This window comes from Carassius gibelio, chromosome A16 (assembly GCF_023724105.1).
Source record: "Carassius gibelio isolate Cgi1373 ecotype wild population from Czech Republic chromosome A16, carGib1.2-hapl.c, whole genome shotgun sequence".
Classification (NCBI taxonomy): domain Eukaryota; kingdom Metazoa; phylum Chordata; class Actinopteri; order Cypriniformes; family Cyprinidae; genus Carassius; species Carassius gibelio.
This window is the reverse complement of record NC_068386.1, coordinates 30,984,229-31,004,935: the sequence shown is the minus strand read 5'-3', so window position 1 is coordinate 31,004,935 and position 20,707 is coordinate 30,984,229. Positions and strand designations below refer to the sequence as shown.

General features: G+C 36.1%; 1 protein-coding gene and 1 long non-coding RNA gene across 5 annotated transcripts in view; one reads left to right on the top strand and one right to left on the bottom strand.

Moving 5' to 3' along the window:
* The window catches only part of LOC128030934 (triple functional domain protein-like), a 252,485-nt gene that overhangs the window by 53,049 nt on the left and 178,729 nt on the right, over nucleotides 1-20,707 (bottom strand). For all 4 annotated transcript variants that reach the window (XR_008187999.1, XM_052619030.1, XM_052619031.1 and 1 more), the window contains exons 14-15: nucleotides 19,156-19,330; nucleotides 7,709-7,904 (exon numbers count right to left, since the gene is read on the bottom strand). Coding sequence is in view for 3 of the 4 variants with exons in the window: in XM_052619030.1 (XP_052474990.1) it covers nucleotides 7,709-7,904; nucleotides 19,156-19,330 (371 nt within the window). In the remaining variant the exon portion in view is untranslated. The remainder of the gene's footprint in view (nucleotides 1-7,708; nucleotides 7,905-19,155; nucleotides 19,331-20,707) is intronic.
* On the top strand, nucleotides 10,861-13,720 carry LOC128030940 (uncharacterized). Its single transcript, XR_008188001.1, has 3 exons — nucleotides 10,861-10,940; nucleotides 11,053-11,147; nucleotides 13,547-13,720. It is a non-coding gene; the product is annotated as an uncharacterized LOC128030940 (long non-coding RNA).

The window sequence follows — 20,707 nt, the reverse complement described above, 5'->3', positions numbered from 1 at the left end:
GTTAGGTCACGCAACTGTTGGATGGTCATGGAGTTCGGACAGGCCATGACACCTAGATGGTGACTGACTCCAGGGTGCAGATTCTTTAGGAAGAGGGTTTTGAAGTTCACATCCTCTTCAAGGTCAGAGTTGTTGTGTGCACCAAAGTAGGATTGTCGGAGTCGCTTGTAGTAAGCTTGTGGAGTCTCTTGACGACCTTGTTTGGTTTCCAAGGCAGTTAACAGTCCATGTTCAGACTCTGGGTCTGTAAACTCTTTAATCAGGACCTCACGAAGTCGCTGGTAGTTTGACTTGGTTTGACTGGGCTGTCGATCTAGAAAGTTTTGTACCTCGGGACTGGACGTGGCTCTAAGGAGGTATAACCAGTCTCTGTCAGTCACATGAGGTCTCACTTCCAGTTGAAATTCGATATCTCGCAGGTAAGCTTGGATGTCGGGGCTCTCTGTGGAGTCCGGGTTGAACCTGCTGATGTTTTCAGACAGCTTGTTGAGGTCTTTGATTGTCATCCCGTGTGCGGCTTCAAGGACTTGGACGGGAGGTATTCTTTCATTGGCAGGAAAGGGTTGTGTGGCGAAGGCAGGTGAGGTTTTGGGTTGTGGCCCTTCGCTCCTTTCGTCATATGCCAGTTCTTGGACGTGGGACTCTGCTCTGCTCAGCAGTGATGAGGCTAAGAGAGGTTTCTCTTTCCTTGGCTCTTGTTTGTGCTTGTAAGCATTTTGGAGTTCTTTTCTGACCATGTAGAGCTCATCATTGGTATCGTCTAGTTGTTGGGTCAGATTGTCCATTTCAGTTCTGTACCTTTCAAGGTGGTCTTTCAAAGCACTGATTTCAGAGTTCTTGTTTCTGATGTCTAGCTTGGCTTTCTCTAGTAGCTGTTCGGCATACTGGAGTCTGTTTACCAGGTCTTTCTGAGCAGCCGTTGTATGTTGCTGGTCGAGCTGAGCTGCTGCCAGGGCTGCTAGGAGCTTCATAACTTGTTCTGTTGTATCCTGCTCCCTCTCGTTGGGTGCTTTGAGTTGATCTTGAACTTTCACTTCCAGCTTGTCTATGCGATGTTGAGCACGTGTCAGCTCCTCTTGAAGGTGGGTGATGTGCTTGTCGCTCAGTTTCAGCTGGGTGGTGAAGGAATAGCTTAGTGAGCTCTTGATCTTGACTAGCTCCTCGTGGTTGTTGTTCTGGCTTGAATATTGTGTCAGGAATCTTCTCAGGATTAGGATTATTATTAAAAATAATAACAGTTCAAATGTCTTTGGAGTGAGGCTACCTGTCATGCCTCTCAGCCACATGTTCACATCTTCCCCATGGGAAATGGGGTCTGCAGTCTGCGGCATGTTGGCACGCTGGGGAGAAGAGAGACTGACACAGATCTGTGTGGAGTAAAAGCCTATGTGTGGTGGGACAACTAAGTGTTGTATCAGTGATTGTGAACCACTAGTGAAATGTGGTGATGACTGTGTTGGTCTCAGGGTGTCTAAGTAGAGATGCGAAGACTTTGTCACTCTAATGAGGAAGAGGAAAAGAGAGACAGAGGTGAAAAACAAATTCAAATGACAAGCAAAATTTCTGTTTTTCAAATGAGGAAAATTATTTTTTCCAATTAAATGTTATCAAAAACGTAAATAATATTATTATATTTCTTGCTTTGGACAAAAGAATACAATAATAATTCTGATATCTCTTTTCTTAGTCTGACAGGATTGACACCGTACACCTTTCAGTTGGACCGCTCACCAGGGAGTCAGCGAAGGCGACAGTTGCTCAACACGTATCTCTATTAAATTGATCTCAACGTTGGATGAGATGCTAAAACTTGGATTGCGTTTCCAAATGTAGGGAGTTTAGGAAGAACAAATGAGAGGATGATTACAATCAAATTCATAAGGATGATTCGTCGTCTTTGGCACGATTGTGTATTTACTTCACTTAGAATTGATTGATGGTTCTTACATGTCCTACAAATGTAAAAAGAGAAGAGGAAAGTAAATGAGAGAGAGGACGGAGATGGTAAGTCTCAGTAGTGGTTACCTCAACTACAAGGAGAGCGTTGTGTTAGTTGCTGCACAACTAATCAAACAAAATAAACTTTAAGTGAAAGAGAGTTGTCTTTCTAATTTATTTGAACTCGTAGTGAGGGATAACAATGTCTCCTTTTAGGGCTCAAGTTTGTCATTCCCAGGCTAGGATACACAAAAGAAATGGTAAGAAATAGGAAAATTAAAAAATTAATAAATGGGCAAAATATGCAAAAATGAAATTAAAAAGAGGAAATCATGGTAAAACAATAGTGGTTAAGTGTATAACCAAAACAGGAAGAGGGGTAAAACGTATTCAAATAAGTAAAGGTCTGAATAGCATATATTCAGATGGGTAATAAATAAATTAGGAAGAATAAGTTTACTTTATCTTCCAAAGTTCAAGGCTTATTCATTCCTAAAATAATTAGACCCAAAAGAGAATACTAGAAATAAAAGATCATATGAAATGATCTGAGAGGGAAATTTTAAATGCTTCCAAATAAATTTAATGTTTCAATTAAATTTCAATTTGACAATTAATAATTGTGAGTCAGTATTTCCCTTTCTAGTAAAATGAAAATAAGTGGTCTAGTGAGAAAAGAGAGCGATAAAAAGAAAGAGACTAACAAGTGTTGGTTAAGATGTTTAAAATGGTTAAATCACGTCAGCGTTGCCCAAACACACATTATTCTACCACTGGATGGTAATGCTAACGGCTAACCTTTGAGGCTAGTGGCTTTAGTATAGACTTCAATGTAAATGCAATGGTTTCGTTAGCTTAGCGACACCGCAGAGTTTGTGCACTGCGCGTGCACAGTTCAGAGTTGCTCCGGAAGTACGTTAGGCTTCCGGGTCACGGTCGTCACTATGGCAACCAAATCACATTCTAGTGGATTAGCACATGAATTGTTGCATTGTTGCAAATACAGTTAAGCATGTTACATGAAATGTCGGCTCATTTCAACACTGTACAAATAACAACACCGCCTTTCAGTTGGTTTTGCGATGTGGCACTTAAACTCTCAGTTTGTATAGAGTTAAATTTATCTTAATTCAAATAGCAGCTTCCTGCTGTAGTTATTATATCAATCTCAGCAATCTGAATCTCCGTGCCAGTTTTTCTGGACACAAACATAAAAGTTTCCTTCGCTGTTGGTACACAGTTAAAATTTACTTGATCAAGCTTTTAAAACACTCCCATTCAAATTACTCTCGGACACACGCCGTGTTACGCGAGATTGCATTCACTTTGTGACCGGATACAAATGGGCAAACATTGTTCTCTAATGTTTAACGTTAACTTAGGGGAGTCGAATATCAAATTTGATTCGGCAGTGGAACACGCACTGGCAATCAAACTATATGAAATGTGAATACGGGGACTTTGATAAATAGGTTGAGGAACCCGCTCAAAACTATTCTTTATTCACCGATTTATATCCCTTTTGAAACACTAACAGTTTAGCTCCGTTCAGCAAACAGTGACTGAGATAGCGTTTGAGACACTGGAACACGCAGTGAAATCAAATCAGCTATAAAACAAGGCATTAGAAAAATGAGGAACACGCTCAATTTCTACCTTATTGTACGATCTCAGATGTTTACTTTTAAGTTCACTTACTGCTGTTAACATTGAAGAGACGGACTTGAGTTAAGTCTCCTCTAGCTCCTTTCATTCAAGCGGGAGGGCGCGCGCTGCTTACCTCACGGGTCATACAAACACACACACATACTCCGGTCTCGCAAGCTTCTCGTCTTTCATTCCTTTAGCAAAATCAAAGATTAAATAACTTGGTTTATGCTCACAATTTAGATTAAACTGCCCGCATATTCTCCACCATTCAATGTAAGGGAAACAGGTCAATTTAGCTCAAAGGGAATCATTTAAGATTTTAAAGGGAATTTGAACAGAATCACTGTTTCACGGCTGGTCACGGAGACGCCCTGCGATTCAGTGAACTAGCCGTTTAACATCAAATCTGCGCAGGATAACAATATCCAAACTATAGTGAAACACTATCAATTAGCACAGTAACAAGATCGGCAGTTTAAGACATTAACTTGTAAGCACAAAACACAAGATACTTCTCTTTTCAATATGAATAAGGCTTTATTAGATAAATCTAAGACATATAAACTAATCTAACACATAAACGCACGCACACACACATTCACACAAGTTGCAGGGAGGTCGAAAGTTAGGGAAAGATGAGTTTAAGAGAATGGAAATATGGAATCCCAAGTTAACAGCAATACGTTAAATTGCATAGATATGAACAACCATCAATCACGTAATTAGCCCTTGCATTGAGTTCCTCAATGTGACTAAAATTATATTAGATACACCAGCACAACAAATATCTGGGGCTACGTTGCCTTCCTGTGAAAGGGACTCCCGTTGAAAGGGGTATCCCGGTGTCGCTGATTGGCTGGAAGTTCAGTAGTGAAGTGACGCCTTGGGAAGCCCATGGTTGTTGGGCGTTGGCTGAAAGTGCAGAGTCGTGTGCGCTGGTCGAAGTTGAACAGGCATCCGAGGTCAGGCGTCGGAGACTCGACGTTACAAAACTTAACTCAGAACACGAAACTCTCAAACGAAAAAGAAAAGAAATAAAGTTTGACGAGACTAGGTTGTGTTCCTTCTCATTGTGGCATAGTAGCAGCAGGCAGGCACGCTGGAACCGCGCTCAAAGAACAATGATGACTAACCGCATGGCTAGATGCTACAAGCTAAAGCTAGGTAGCAAAGCTACAAGCTAAAAGCTAAGAGCAGGCATGACTGATAGCACGAGCAAGGCTGGAACTAAAAGCAGACTAAAAGCCCGCATGACTGATAGCACAAGCAATGCTAGACTAAAAGCCGACATGGCTAATAGCAGCAGCTAGGGACTAAAAAGCAGACTAAAAGCGAAATTACATCGTGTCCAAAGCATTTAACTTCCTTGTTGGCCACCCCTCAAATGTTGCCTTGACCAATCAGATATGGTCTTGAGTCTGGGGTATCATAAATCATTTGTTTATCTTACCAAGCATGTGGTTCTTGCCTCACAGGGTCTAATTTTGGACATGATTCCTATAACATGATTATGATAGATTTTACAAATAAATGATTGTCAGGACAATATCAAGCAAGAAAATTCGATTATGTCAATACTAGACATGACTATGTATCCTATAGTTATAAAAAGACATACACAATAAGTGATTATACATGATAGTCAAATGTGTGGGTTACACATAAATGAATACGGAGTTAAGCAATGGAACGATTCATTTACAAGTCTTTTTTGAGTTCATTCTGGTCCATACATAATGTATAAAAAGCAGTTTCTTTGCCATTCTCTGGCAAAGGGACTTTTCTGTGAAGACAAAGGTTTAAAGCCCTTCCCCCTTAGGAATTTCAGTCTGGTTTCACTGGCTGGGGGGGAAGTCAATGCAAGTATTTAACTTGATCTCCTGGGTTTACATGTGATGTCCAGCGTTGCATTCCAATCACGAACAATAAATTTGACAATCTCTTCTTCGAATTAAAATTGTCAATAATTGTTATATTGGTGTTAATGTTGAAAGCTGTTGTGTGAACAAGTTGGTTGGTTGGTTATCTTGCTTGGTTCTTGTGGCACTAGAACTGATTTATGACTTCCTGAGGAGTTCGGCTCTCGTTTCAATGCACACAGCTCTGATAGACTCTTTGATTTGTCTGATTCGATTCATTTCTGCTACATTTGTTTAAATAAAGTAAAATGAAACCAACAACAACAATAAAACAAATGATAACTGACATATAGTTATATAGCTATATGTATAGTTAGCAAAAATAGCATGTACAGAAGTGCAGATACCTGGAACCTTAGCATTGTTAGCACACACATTTTATCACACACACAGACATATGTACTCACATTTTATACCCGTAGCCCAGAGCTGCACTGGGCTAAAGCTCTGAGAGTACTCCAGTTTTGCGTTTGTATTTGTGCCTCCACAAAAAGACGCTAGTAAATTGAGGACTCGTTTTGCTCTCTGCTATCTGTGCGTGATGTCAGATGTAAAATCTTGTGTGTGTGTGTCTGTGACCAGTGATTTTGCTAGGCAGTGTGAGTCTATAGGATTACAGGGCCGGGTGGGAGAAAGGGAGGGCTGCTGGGTGCCTGGTTGGATCTGATGTGTTTGGCTTTAGAGTTTAGCTCCATCCACTCCTCCTACCTTAAGCCTGCACTGGACTGACACACTAACACACACATGTGCACACACAAATCTTTGATGCCTCATGACAGTGATCTTGTGACCCCAAAGATTGGCTTATACAAAGACATGCACTCGGTTTCACATTTACAAATTATGGATCAGATATCTTAATTAAGTGCCATACTACTTGTGTGTGCATCATGTTGGATATAATACACAGTAACCTGACAAACTGTAACTACTGCAAGTGGCAGTACTAGAAAACATTGACACTCAAAGTGCAGTTACATTCACTGTGCTTTGTGAACTTTTGGCAGCAAAATCCACCAATTTTAATAGGAATCCAAGCAACTGGGAATTTTATTTGAGGGTAAAAAAAATTCCCCATGCAAATTTTGCGATGGGTTAAGTTGGTCATGCAATTTCGTTGCATTTACCAATAGAATGCTACTTATTTTGAAAGTGGTTTTATGTTAGATGTACTTCATATACCTAAACAATTGACAATTGTTAGCAATTTTGCTATGTGCGTTTTGATTTGTATTTCTTTCCATTTTAATTTGAAATATTTACAATTTAGCTTTAATTTCTTTATTTAAATTTTTTTTCTCCGTTGTATTTAAAATAACAAAAATGTTTTAAATATTTTTAGATAACGATAATGACCCTGCTTCTGACTGCATACCAAATACACATTTAATATATAAATGGTTTTTATTATACCATTTATTACCATTTTAATGTAGCATAAAATTTATGGTAGAACAAGGCATTTGAGAAAATACCATAGTACTACTATGATACATGCCCAAATAAACTAAGATATTACCATGTTTTAAATAAATAAATAACAGGCTCTCAGCACAGTGTTGACGAGGGGGCAGCTGAGGTGAGGAAAGGGGGTGATGACATAGCACAGAGTAAAAAAAAAAATAAAAATATTTAAAAAAGAATTATGCGCGCGAAGCTACTAAAGACCTGAGCACTGATCTATAGACTAATAGAGAAACATAACGTTATAGATCAGGGACCTGAGACGAGAGCGCAGTATTCGTCTCAGAAAAACAACAGAAAAGCACAGCAGTAGAATGAAAAATGCGTTCTGAGTGAATTAACACAAGTTCATTACAATCGATTTCCATTCCATAATACATTCATTGCGACCCATTTAAAAGATGCATCATTTTAAATTAGAACAACTTGAACAGCAACAAATAATAACAATACAGTGAAATAATTTAACTATAATAATCTAGACCTCTATTAAACATGAAAAAGATAATTCATCATAGCTTACTCTGTAGTGCTGCTTTCTTAGTTGCACCGCTTGTGAGGGAATCAAAGTAACAATTAAAATGTGACTTTGTGAAGCGGACTGTCCTAAAAAAAATTTAATAAACCATTATATTTCATAATTAAAATCTATTTTCACACCCATCTTGGGTGAGGGGGATAGTTCGAGTGAGGGGGCGACGCCAGAACCTTATCTTTGTGTTTGGATGTGTGTTCACCTGAGGCCTGTACTTCTGTGACATACTGAAGGAGTTCCTGTCCCTGGTGTATGACGTGGAAGGTGAGGTTGTTCATGGTGAGAGCTTTATCGGCATGATGCTGTAGTCTCTGCTCAGCTAGTGTCAGATCCTCAGTGTCAAACTCATTCATCTGCTGGGACAGCTCCTCATTCCATGCCTCCAGGTCTGAGATGACCTACATAACACATCCACACAGACAACACCATAAGAAGGCATGTATCACTGACCATATCGACATTAAATGAGTGAACAGGTTTGTAAATGTATTTTATTAGCCTGAAAATGCAAATATTGGATATAATAGTTATTGTAATACTTAAAAACATTTATTTTATTCAAAATAAAGAATATTGTATTATAGCTGTCATTAGAGTATTACAGTTTTTCTCAGTCGCTTTGGTACATTTCTCAAATCAGCCTTGAGATTTGCAAAACAGTAAGTGCATTTCCAAAACAACTCGTACAAATATTAAAACACCATGGATTACCTGCAAAAGCCAATCTTTTGCTCAAAATCCTTAGTTCATCTCTCAAAAATAAATATCTGTGTCAATGAACATGTCAGTGCAATCAGAATGACAAGTCCTTGTGTCATAGTTTAGGGATAAGACAATATAACAGTGTACTCTGGTGGGATGTTCTAAAGTAAAATATGGCAACATTTTGGATGACAGTTACTGTACTGAACAGTTTGCCATATGCTTATGTATTCCATATATCCATTTCAAAAGTACACATTTACACATTACTGTATGTGGGATATTGATTGAAAGAGACTGGATAGAATTCCCAGTTACACTTTTACTAGTGGTCTGACCAAAAAAAGAAAAAAATAATAATACAGTTTTTCTCAGTCGCTTTGGTACATTTCTCGAATCAAACTCACAATTTTCAAAACAGTAAGTGCATTTCCCAAAACCATTTGTACAAATAGCAAAACACCATGGATAACCTGCAAAAGTCAGTCTCTTGCTCAAAATCCTTAGTTCATCTCTCAAAAGTAAATATCTGTGTCAATGAACATGTCAGTGCCATCGAATGACAAGTCCTTGTGTCATAGTTTATGGATACGACAGTCAAATTGCTTAGTCATGTTGTCAATAAAACAGTGTACTCTGGAGGGATGTTCTGATGTAAACTATGGCAACATTTTGGATGATAGTTACTGTATTGAACAGTATGCCATATGCTTATGTATGCCATATATCCATTTCAAAAGTACAAATTTACACATTACTTTATGTGGGATATTGATTGAAAGAGACTGGATAGAATTCCCAGATACACTTTTACTAGTGGTCTGACCCAAAGAATATTAAAAAAAAAATAAAAATAAAAAAAACTTTACAATGCCTTTGTGATATAGAAAAGGACAAAGAAATATGGGCACAAAGATGAAAATAAGTCCATTTTCAGATTTTGTTACTCTTTTGTTGTCCTCTGTCTTTACAGTATAAACTTTCCAAGTGAAGATTCATGAGATTACGTAACCTTTTGAGCTATTTCAGAGAAATGGTTTATCATTGGTTTATCATCTACATTCTCTTCATTAGTCAAGATTCATTTGCACAATTCATGCCAAATTGACAAAAAGTCTAATAATAATGTGTAAAAATAAAAATAAAAAGTGTGCTTGGCAGTTTGTGACAACTAGATTAACCATTGTGCATTTAATGGCTTATACGATGAACTAAAGACTAGATGTTTTGAGGGGTAAGACTATTGCACAGAAAACTGTATAATACGTTTTGAGCAGCATGACATTAGCAACTGATAATGTAGGAAACCGCAGATATATGTGTGTAATCAATTGCATGAATGTACAAAAGCAATCGCAACTTGTTCAAAAGAATGAGAAGCTGGTTTTATGATATGTATAAATGACTAGATGATGTACAAGAGGTTGTACAAGTAGTTTTGAGAATTTCATTTTTGTTTTGAGAAATGCAACAAAGTGACTGAGAAAAATTGTAGTAGACTGTCTGCTTAATATCTACTGTCACATTATTTTGATGCCTTCCCCAAAACTATAAGTAACTCTGCGAGTACAAATCAACTTATTGTACTAACCCTAACATAAAGTCTACTAATACTCTAATGAGAGTTAGTTGACATATAGTTGCAGTTAGTAGAATGTCAAAACTGTAATCGTTTTTTTGTGTGTAAATTGTCTTCACAAGGTCACTAATGTATAAATAAATGCACTTTCATGTTAAACTTAAATTAAAATTGACTGAATGTCCGCCGACATTACTGGGATTATTTATTATCTCGATTTCAAATGTAATGACAGTCTTGTCAACAAATATATTTTCTTTTAAGCCAATGTTTGTTTAGTTTTGTGTAAAAAAATAAAAAAAATAATAGTAATAAAAAATAAAATAATTTTTATAATTTTTTTTTTTTCTTCTCTCAACTGTCATCATTAACTTTGGTCAGTCTGCTCTCTTGGTATCGACATAAGCCAATAAAAACACACTAGTAGACTATTGAAAATTTATATTCACAGAATTAATGTCAAGTTAAAGTAAACAACTTAATATGGTGTAAAAAATAATTCAGAGGCTTAGTAAATTTCACAAAAATAAAGAGCTATATTAACTTAATAAAATCTTTTGAAATCATTTAAGTGATATTTTGAGTGGGTCAGGTTAAAAATAATAATAAAAAATCCAACAAATAATTTCTCTAAAATTTACATATATTATTTAAGTTTATGTAGTGAAAATAAATAAGTATTTAACTAACTAATTATATTTTTAATATACCCTCAATATTTCTGGTGAATTCTAATAGAAATATTTAATAATTATTTACTTGTACTGATCTGCTTTAGAAACTAAAATTATTAAGTATTTCCTACCAATTTTCCTAAATAAAGTTCCAGCTTAATAAATGACAGTTTAAATAAATTGAGTAAATTTTGCGGCTAAAGTGATCACGTGTGCAGCTCCGCAGGAAAAAAAAATCTGCTTGCCTCAGCAGCGACGTCGACTAGCCATACTCCTCACAACTCCTGGTAAGTAACGTTAGTCAGCTAATCCTACTTACGTTTGTAACACTTTATTATAAAGTTAATAATTATTAAGCATTTCCTAACAATTGTCTTTGTGTTTTACGTCATCTTTAACAAGTTTCGTAGCTTAATCGAAGTCACCTGAAGGACGGCTTTCCTCAGCAACGGCAAGGCCCGCACTCCTCTCATATCGTGGTACGTTATGTAATTTAGCCAGCTAATACTAATTATGTTTGTGATGTTTAATTCAGAAGTTAATTATTAAGGATTTCCTAACAATTGTGTTTGTATTTTGCGTCATCTTAAGATGTTTAACAAGTTTCGCGGCTCAAGCAAGAGGCACCTGTCACTGAAGGACTGCTTTTCTCAGCAACGACGTGAACAGCATTACTCGAATTTCCTGTAAGAAGTAATTTTATAACGATGTATATTTGCAATACTTTATTCAAAAGTTGACTAAACATTGACCGTGTGTACGTGTACATAACAGTGTAGTTTTCTAAGTTAGTTAGTGGGGCAGCGATATGCATGTTAGTTTTTTTTTTTTTTTTTTGGAGTGGGTTAACGTTCGTACTATTTGGATCTTCATTTATTTCAACCGCCATTTGAAAGTCTAACGATAAGTGTAACCATGGTCCAGCAACTATAACTATACATGCCCAATGGAAAAGATTGTGTACAGGTTCCCCTTTGGGGTCAGTGGCTTGTCAAAAGGGAACACATCGTTTATGAACTTTCAAATGACAACATTCTGTCTTGTAAAAAGCTGTCACGTTGTTGTAAAACATCATAATTATTACATGAACTCAAGTATGAGCTCTTAAATCACCACTACAAATACGCCATGCAAAAGTATTTAAAATGGCGTGGACATAACATAGACTGGCGCGTTTTAATCAGCTCCCACTATAACTTAGGGAGTCGGCCAGATTAAGGCCTGCTTCGTTGTAAAATCATTCTAGTGCACTGAAACCTAGATCACATACAATATCGGTCAAAAGTTTGAAAACAGTAAGCTTTTTATTGTTTCTAAAATAAGTTTCTTAAGCTCATTAAGCTTGCATTTATTAAAAAAAAAAAAAAATGCAGAAAAAACAACCGGCTATCCCCCTCTACCCTCTATCGCCATTTGGCTAGTAATTTTTTTTTAGGGTAACTCGCCAGACTGATATAATATTTGTGTGTGTGTGTGTGTGTGTGTATATATATATATATATATATATATATATATATATATATATATATTAAAGCTGAATTTTCATTCCATTACTCCAGTCACCGCAGCTGTTTCACAATAAATCCAGACCTGGTGGGTATTGAAGGACAGCGGAGGCTGGGGCAGGGGTACATTGTTTTAATTGAGTAAACTTACTAAATTTCTTAAGAGTGTGTTTAAATATATTAATTTTGATTTGAATTAAGTAATATTTTTGTTCCCTGAAACAGATCAGTTTAATTTTCCATCCATAACCTGCTAACTGTCACCCATCCGCTCTGTGGGACGCCTACATTTACTTCACTATATTACAATTAAATCTAATCTAATCTTGACAAACTATATATCGTTGGAAAGGTCTAAGACTCCCAAATATATATTTAATCAATGTTTTTTGTTAAAAATTATGTAGGAAAAGTAATAGATTAATTTATGACAAGAGTGCACCCTCAAAAATCTACATTATAACAGGAATTTTGACCTTTGTTAAAAAAAACAAGACTTCTTTGTTGCCTTTTTCTCTATCACATTTTAGAAATCATGAGAAATTATATATCAACTGAAAACTTAAAATCTCAAAATTCATCCTTTAAAACTCTTTTCAAAATCAGACATTGCATTACCATGTAAATGGTACATCAATATCATGTTACAAAATATTTTCATTCATGAATAATAAAAATTTAAGTTTGGATCGTGCACTACAAAGTCAATGTTCAAAAATATGAGTGACAGTTAAGGGGTTAAATAGTTTGATAGAAATTTCACAAATATATTATGTGTATTATAAATTAACAATTTGTTAGTCAAATATTAAATTGTTTTAGTGGAAAAAAAGATAAACTATAACTGTACATTTTAGATAAAATTAACTGTTGTATTTTTAGTCAATTATTATGTTTACATTTATGCATTTGGCAGACGCTTTTATCCAAAGCAACTTACATTGCATTTCAAGGTACACATTTACAATCTTATCAATTTTTGCTAGCGCCAACGCTCTACTGTTTGAGCTACAGGAAAGCCATCTTTTGTATAATCAAGTAAACGATATTCAGAGATTTTATTAAGTTAATAAAGTTAAATATTACTGTAATATTTACTAAGCCACAGAATTATTTAGAGGGTTAAGGGTTGAGTGTGAGGGTTAATGCAATGCATTTTTTTTTTTTAAGTAGTGCAATTAAACAATCTTTTTTGTTTCAAAACCATTAGTTATTTTACTTAAATATTAAACATGTTTATAAAGAAATTGGTTGAAATAATGCGGACCTCAATAAAAGCATATAGCATTGATTTACAGCATAGAAGCTCGCAGTTGGTCTCTTTTCACTTTTCTTTTAGGTTTATTGTTAAAAATAAATGTCCCTATGTAGAAAATTAACCAGGTTTCTTGTTAAGAAGAATGCTGTAAATTTTTGCAACTCCTCCCCCTAGTAAACTTTGTTTGAGATTTTACCTATCATATGGTCAAACAGAATGTTTGCTTCTTCAGGTGCTATTTGTTTTGTGTATTTGTCGCTTTCTTGTAACATTCAGGTTTGAATGTTAGCTCTAACCAGTTATCTTTAGAATTTGCCTGTAGGGTTCAGCTGATCTACCCGTCTTCGTACAAGCAGAGTTGGCAGAGGAGCTCATAAAAATCTACATCCTTCGGGACAATGATGGGGCAGTCAGCGATGTAGGAGTTGTGATTGACTGCATCACTGTCCTCCGCAATCTTGGGAATCTCAGCAGAGCCTGCTGCTATCTTTTGGGAGTCACGTATGCATTGTATTTGAGATATCCCAAGACCCACAAATACAAGTCCTTCTCAAAAAATTAGCATATTGTGTTAAAGTTCATTATTTTCCATAATGTAATGATAAAAATTTAACTTTCATATATTATAGATTCATTGCACACCAACTGAAATATTTCAGGTCTTTTATTGTTTTAATACTGATGATTTTGGCATACAGCTCATGAAAACCCAAAATTCCTATCTCAAAAAATTAGCTTATTTCATCCGACCAATAAAAGAAAAGTGTTTTTAATACAAAAAAAGTCAACCTTCAAATAATTATGTTCAGTTATGCACTCAATACTTGGTCGGGAATCCTTTTGCAGAAATGACTGCTTCAATGCGGCGTGACATGGAGGCAATCAGCCTGTGGCACTGCTGAGGTGTTATGGAGGCCCAGGATGCTTCGATAGCAGCCTTAAGCTCATCCAGAGTGTTGGGTCTTGCGTCTCTCAACTTTCTCTTCACAATATCCCACGGATTCTTTATGGGGTTCAGGTCAGGAGAGTTGGCAGGCCAATTGAGCACAGTAATACCATGGTCAGTAAACCATTTACCAGTGGTTTTGGCACTGTGAGCCGGTGCCAGGTCGTGCTGAAAAACGAAATCTTCATCTCCATAAAGCTTTTCAGCAGATGGAATCATGAAGTGCTCCAAAATCTCCTGATAGCTAGCTGCATTGACCCTGCCCTTGATAAAACTCAGTGGACCAACACCAGCAGCTGACATGGCACCACAGACCATCACTGACTGTGGGTACTTGACACTGGACTTCAGGCATCTTGCCATTTCCTTCTCTCCAGTCTTCCTCCAGACTCTGGCACCTTGATTTCCGAATGACATGCAAAATTTGCTTTCATCCGAAATAAGTACTTTGGACCACTGAGCAACAGTCCAGTGCTGCTTCTGTGTAGCCCATTTCCTGCACACGCCTGTGCAGGGTGGCTCTGGATGTTTCTACTCCAGACTCAGTCCACTGCTTCCGCAGGTCCCCCAAGGTCTGGAATCGGTCCTTCTCCACAATCTTCCTCAGGGTCCGGTCACCTCTTCTCGTTGTGCAGCGTTTTTTGCCACACTTTTTCCTTCCCACAGACTTCCCACTGAGGTGCCTTGATACAGCACTCTGGGAACAGCCTATTCATTCAGAAATTTCTTTCTGTGTCTTACCCTCTCGCTTGAGGCTGTCAATAATGGCCTTCTGGACAGCAGTCAGGTCGGCAGTCTTACCCATGATTGCGGTTTTGAGTAATGAACCAGGCTGGGAGTTTTTAAAAGCCTCAGGAATCTTTTGCAGGTGTTTAGAGTTAATTAGTTGATTCAGATGATTAGGTTAATAGCTCGTTTAGAGAACCTTTTCATGATTTACTCATTTTTTGAGATAGGAATTTTGGGTTTTCATGAGTTGTATGCCAAAATCATCAGTATTAAAACAATAAAAGACCTGAAATATTTCAGTTGGTGTGCAATGAATAAAAAATATATGAAAGTTTAATTTTTATCATTACATTATGGAAAATAATGAACTTTTATCACAATATGCACATTTTTTTGAGAAAGACCTGTACTCACTTGAGTTGTTCCAAAAACTGTTTCTTGAGCTGGATCCTCCAAAACTCTCTGTTAATGTTCAAAGGTTAAAAAAATTATCTTCTTGCATAGTAGTGGTTCATGGTCATCCCACAGAATGGGTATTCCTGATGGAAGTGTTTCTGTTATCGGATTAATTCTGTTGAAGGGATAGTTCACCCAAAAAGATGATGTTGTCATAATTTACTCTCCCTCAATTTATCCCAAACCTGTACGAGTTTCTTTCTTCTGTTGAACACAAAATATATTTTAAGTGAAGTGACGTGACATTCAGCCAAGTATTAATAAAGAGTGTTGGTTAACGCAGTTAAAGGTTGCCATTGACTTTGCATAGTATACTTTTTTTTTTCCTATCATGGAAGTCAATGGCAACTTGCAACTGTCTGTTAACCAACATTCATTAAAATATCTTTTGTGTTCAACAGAAGAAAGAAACTCGTACAGGTTTGGGACAACTTGAGGGTGAGTACATTATGACAACATCATCTTTTTGGGTGAACTATCCCTTTAATATTGATGTAAGTGTTGCTTTTATTTTTTATTTTTTTATGGTTTAATGAGTAGTAATGAGTGTGACTGCAAATGGCTGGTATGCACCAGGAACAAAGTAAGATGTCATTTCTCTTACGGCTATCTTATTTTACATGTAATCTACTTGAATACTAAGATGGATGGAATGTTTCATAAGGTTTAATCATTTCCCTTATGGCTACTTTACAATTTTTAATTTTTTTGCAATCTACTGGAATATTAAAATGGATAAAATGTTTCAAAGGTTGATTTTTAGACTGTCTAATGTTTAATTGACAAATAAATGTTTAATAAAAAATGTGTTTCTTTCTTTATTTGGTTTCATTATAATAATTGTAAAGGGTAAATAGTGTAAAAAAAAAATGTGAATGCAACATTTTGATAATTTATAGTTCAATATTAAGTTAAATTCACTTTTACATGTAGTAAACATAGCACATTTGTTTGGTTAAATTTCATCCATTATTTCAATTATATCTACTCAATATTTTTTGTTTATTTTACATAGAATTACAGTTGTGGTGTTTTATAATTTTGATTATTTGTTGTTTATTATTTGATTAATTAATTGTATTTCTCATATAAAGTTATTCAATTATTCAGATTTACTTATTTTTTTTACTGAAAATTACTCAATTTAAACAGTATATTTCATTGATTTCACAGCTTTAAAATTTACTCAATTTTTTTGAGTGTAAAAATGTTTCACCAAAAAAAATTGAGTAAATAATAGTTAAACTTTTTACAGTGAGTTGCCCTGACAACATGTAGGTAAAAACAAGAGAAACATGAATCAGAGAACAAGCACTTAGAAAGAAGTTCACTTCAGCCATTTCAAACATCATCTTATCAATACTTTACACAGCAGTTTACTAAATTATTTCTACAGAAGGCAAAAAAAAATCAGTGCTCTAGTTATAATAACATGACATTAAATTCATTATTTGAAAAAATATTCCTCCCTTCAAAAGCCTAAAGCACTCACTTTACACTGCTGTGTGGTTTACAATTCTTCCTTCTCTAATGAATATGAGCATTTTTCCCAGCTGCTCTGAGTAAAGCACTGATAAGGACAGTTCATGATGACTACAACGGGAACACAAGTGTTTTCTGTAAGAAGTAATCGTGTCCTTCAGTGGGTGGGAGCAGCATTTGGGAAAGCAAAAGGCCACTGCTGTACCTTCTGGTACCCTGCCGCACTGACTTATAGTGTCGACCAGCCCTGCAGTAACTACTCACAAATACCTTACATCCGATGTAGGGGTTCACCTACAATCGTCACCCATCCTGGAAGTCATACATGTGTATATGCCTGTGTACGGTTTCCAGGTTTGCTCTTTGTCTATGAGCGAGGTCTTCTCGGTTTTATCTTATCTATCAGCAAACTATCAGTGGAATGTGAGTGCCTTCAACACTCCCCATGGAATGTGATACTCCTAGATCTATATTGGATTATGTTACAGAGAGCGATATCACTTTTACTACAAAAGCCAGCTTGTTTTGTGGTCTCTAATTACTTCATATAGGGTTTCCTACAAACAAACTTTTAAAACACAGTCACCAAAAGGTCAATCGCAAAGAATGGGCTTTCTGCAGGTCAAGATAATAATGGCAGATGAGCAGAAGAAGGGCATCTAATTTAACATCAACATGTTTCTAAACTTCTTGTAAATTACTGTTCAGTGGAGGTCAACCAATTGATCGGTTTTTCTGTTAACACTTTACAATAGGAGTGGATTTGAAACAAAACTTCAAACTGGAGCACTGTTCATTGTAAAAGTGTGTTAATTTCAATATTTACTAATATATTTTTCAAATTTAAAGGTGTTTCTGTGAACATTAGTTTATGAACTAAATGTAATTATCAATATAATATTAATATTTTTCTAAATTTACAAAGGTGTTATGTCATTCCTTTTGGATTTTGGTTTCCTCATATACTTCATTGCATTATAGTCAAACCAAAAATTATTCAGACACAAGATATAATTGTAAAAGGACTCTATAGTTCATTTATGTAAGTGGATAGAAAAATAAAGCAAACTGTGACATATTATACCCAAAAATTCTTCATACAGTGGACTACCAGTAAAATTTGGGACCAAAAATTATTCAGACACTTTGACCTGGTGTTTTGACAACAAGTGTTATCTGACATTATCAAGAGGAATTTGTTCTGACACAGTTTAACTCTTGTCATATTTTTTTGGTTAAATAGTAAAGCACTATTTTTGTTTTTGTTCAGTATCCATTTTAAAACCTATTGGATGATTAATCAGGAGCAACCAGTATGGTCCAACCTAACTATCAGTATCGGTTGACCTACACTGTCCAGTATTTTATTTTTTTTATTTTTTTTGTAACCATTCATCACATATTAATAACTTTGTTCCACTTTGCTCAACAACTTCTATTATTGGGTGAAATCAGTGTATTAAAAAGGGACTTTTATTGATGATGCATTTCTAAATTCATAGACATTAATATGGAGTTGGTCCCTCCATTGCAGCTATAGCAGCTTCCAATCGTCAAGCACTGATGCTGAACAAGAAGGCCTGGATCGCCATCTCGGTTCCAGTGTGTCTCACAGGTGTTCGATGTGTTGAGGTCAGGACTAAGTCAAGTTCTTCCAAACCAAACTCATCTAACTACAGTATGTCTTTTATAGACCTTGCTTGTACGATGACTATGTCCCGGAATCTTTTGTTCGTTATCTGGCTCGGCTCGGTGTTCATCTTCAGTTCTCTCTTCACAGCAGTTCAGTCAGTGTACTGTTTGAGTGCATGAATTACTCCGGGATATTGGTTTGTTTTAACTCCGAGGGAGTGTCAGCCACATTAAAAAAGTTAACAGCTTAAGTCATTTGTGGATTAATGCGTATTGGAGACGCGAACCATACATAGATTTTCAATGGTGGGACCGAAAGCTCTCTGACTAAATCTAAAATATCTTAAACTGTGTTCCGAAGATGAACGGAGGTCTTACAGGTTTGGAACGACATGAGGGTGAGTTATTAATGACATAATTTTCCTGTTTGGGTGAACCAACCCAAGACTATTTTGAAATCCTCTGCTCACCTTCATAATTATTATTACAATTTATTTATTTATTTTATTTGCCATTTTAGCTAGCTAAATTCTACATCAATGTTTATATTAAATTTAAATGTATACTATATATTTCACTAATAATATAATCAATCGAGAACCACTTGTCTTGAATGTAAGAATCCATTGTTTACAACAAATTAGTGGGTTATCATTTGGGAATTGTGGATCAAATTGTGGACTTACATCAATGGCATCTCGTTCAAAGATCCTGAGCTGGAGAAAGAGCTCTAGTTTGATCTTCCGTTCCTGAAATAGTTCCTCCATCTGAGCCTGGGCCTCATCCAGCTGCTGCAGGACACTCTCTATGTGAGCCATAGAGCTGTTATGAGGAGTCTTATTGCTGGAGATCGCAGAGTCTCTGCAGTCAGAAAAAAAGATTGTATGAGTTAATATCTAGTTAGTCTCTGCAGATTAGGACATGGTTCAATTAAGCGTATGAGTGTGTTACTGTGTCTAACTTGTTTTTAACCAAGTCTATTTGCATAAAATTGTATATATATTATGGATGCGATCAATCTGCATTTGCTGGCGAATTGGAAACTGGACATGTCCACTCCTTGTTTTTTTTCTTCATTTTAATTATTATTGCACAGCCCTATATATGAAGTTGGACAGATACGTTAATTTTATTTGCACACATGTGCACAATATATACTGTATTATATACTATAATATATACTCAACTGCTTGATTGTTTACATCATTTAATCATATTACTGGCCATCACTAATCTGCTAAATGTGATTATAAGGCGTGAAGATATAATGATATTATAAACATTAACATCATAATTTTTGGTAAAGCAGCTGAAATATGAATTAAATGTGTACTGTGAAAGTGCTATACATATAAAATTGACTTGACTTGGTTTAAATAGATAAATGAATGATAGCTCCAAATGAAACATTAGAACGGAATGGTGAATGTATTAGTGAGAGTAACACATATTTACATTGTGTTTCACAATGGATTTTCCAAAACATTTGTGATTACACATTTGGAAGTTATTAGGGGTGTTGTGGTGTGCATGGTTTTGTTGTCTGCTAAATTTGCTTTATTTATAAAACCTGAAAAAGTTGCACTGGTTTTCAGTCGCCAGAAGGTCACCAGTTTCATAAAATGGCTAAACAATATTTAAAGGCGTCATATGATGCTGCTAAAAATAACATTATTTTTTGTATTTGGTGTAATGAAATGTGTTTATGTGGTTTAAGGTAAAAGAAAACACATTATTTTCCACATACTGTACATTATTATACTTCTCTATGCCCCGCCTTCTGAAACACATTGATTTTCATAAGGCTCATCTCTCTGAAAAGCGAGAGGTGTGCTGTGATTGGCCAGCTATCCAGCACATTGTGATTGACCGAATGCCTCAAGCCTGAGACGGAAATGTTATGCCTCTTAACATATTGTGAAGCTTTGTCTGGCAGGATCGAAGAGACTAAAAAATAAAACACATTATAAATGTGATATAAACATGATTTCCAGTCCTGTTTTCTTTTGAAAGGCTAAAACAAAGGAGTTTGGTTTTCACAACGGAACAGAGTCACACACCGTGGCCTTGAGTGAGCGGAAGCTGGAGGCCTAGAGTGAGCCATGGTATGGAATGAGCCACGGCTGGCTTGAGTGAGCAGAGGCGGGCGGCTTGAGAACAGTGCGTCAGGCGGATTCTACAAAGGAGCTTGCGGAAAGCCGATTCGGCGATCCACAGTGCAAAGTTTATATATTTCCT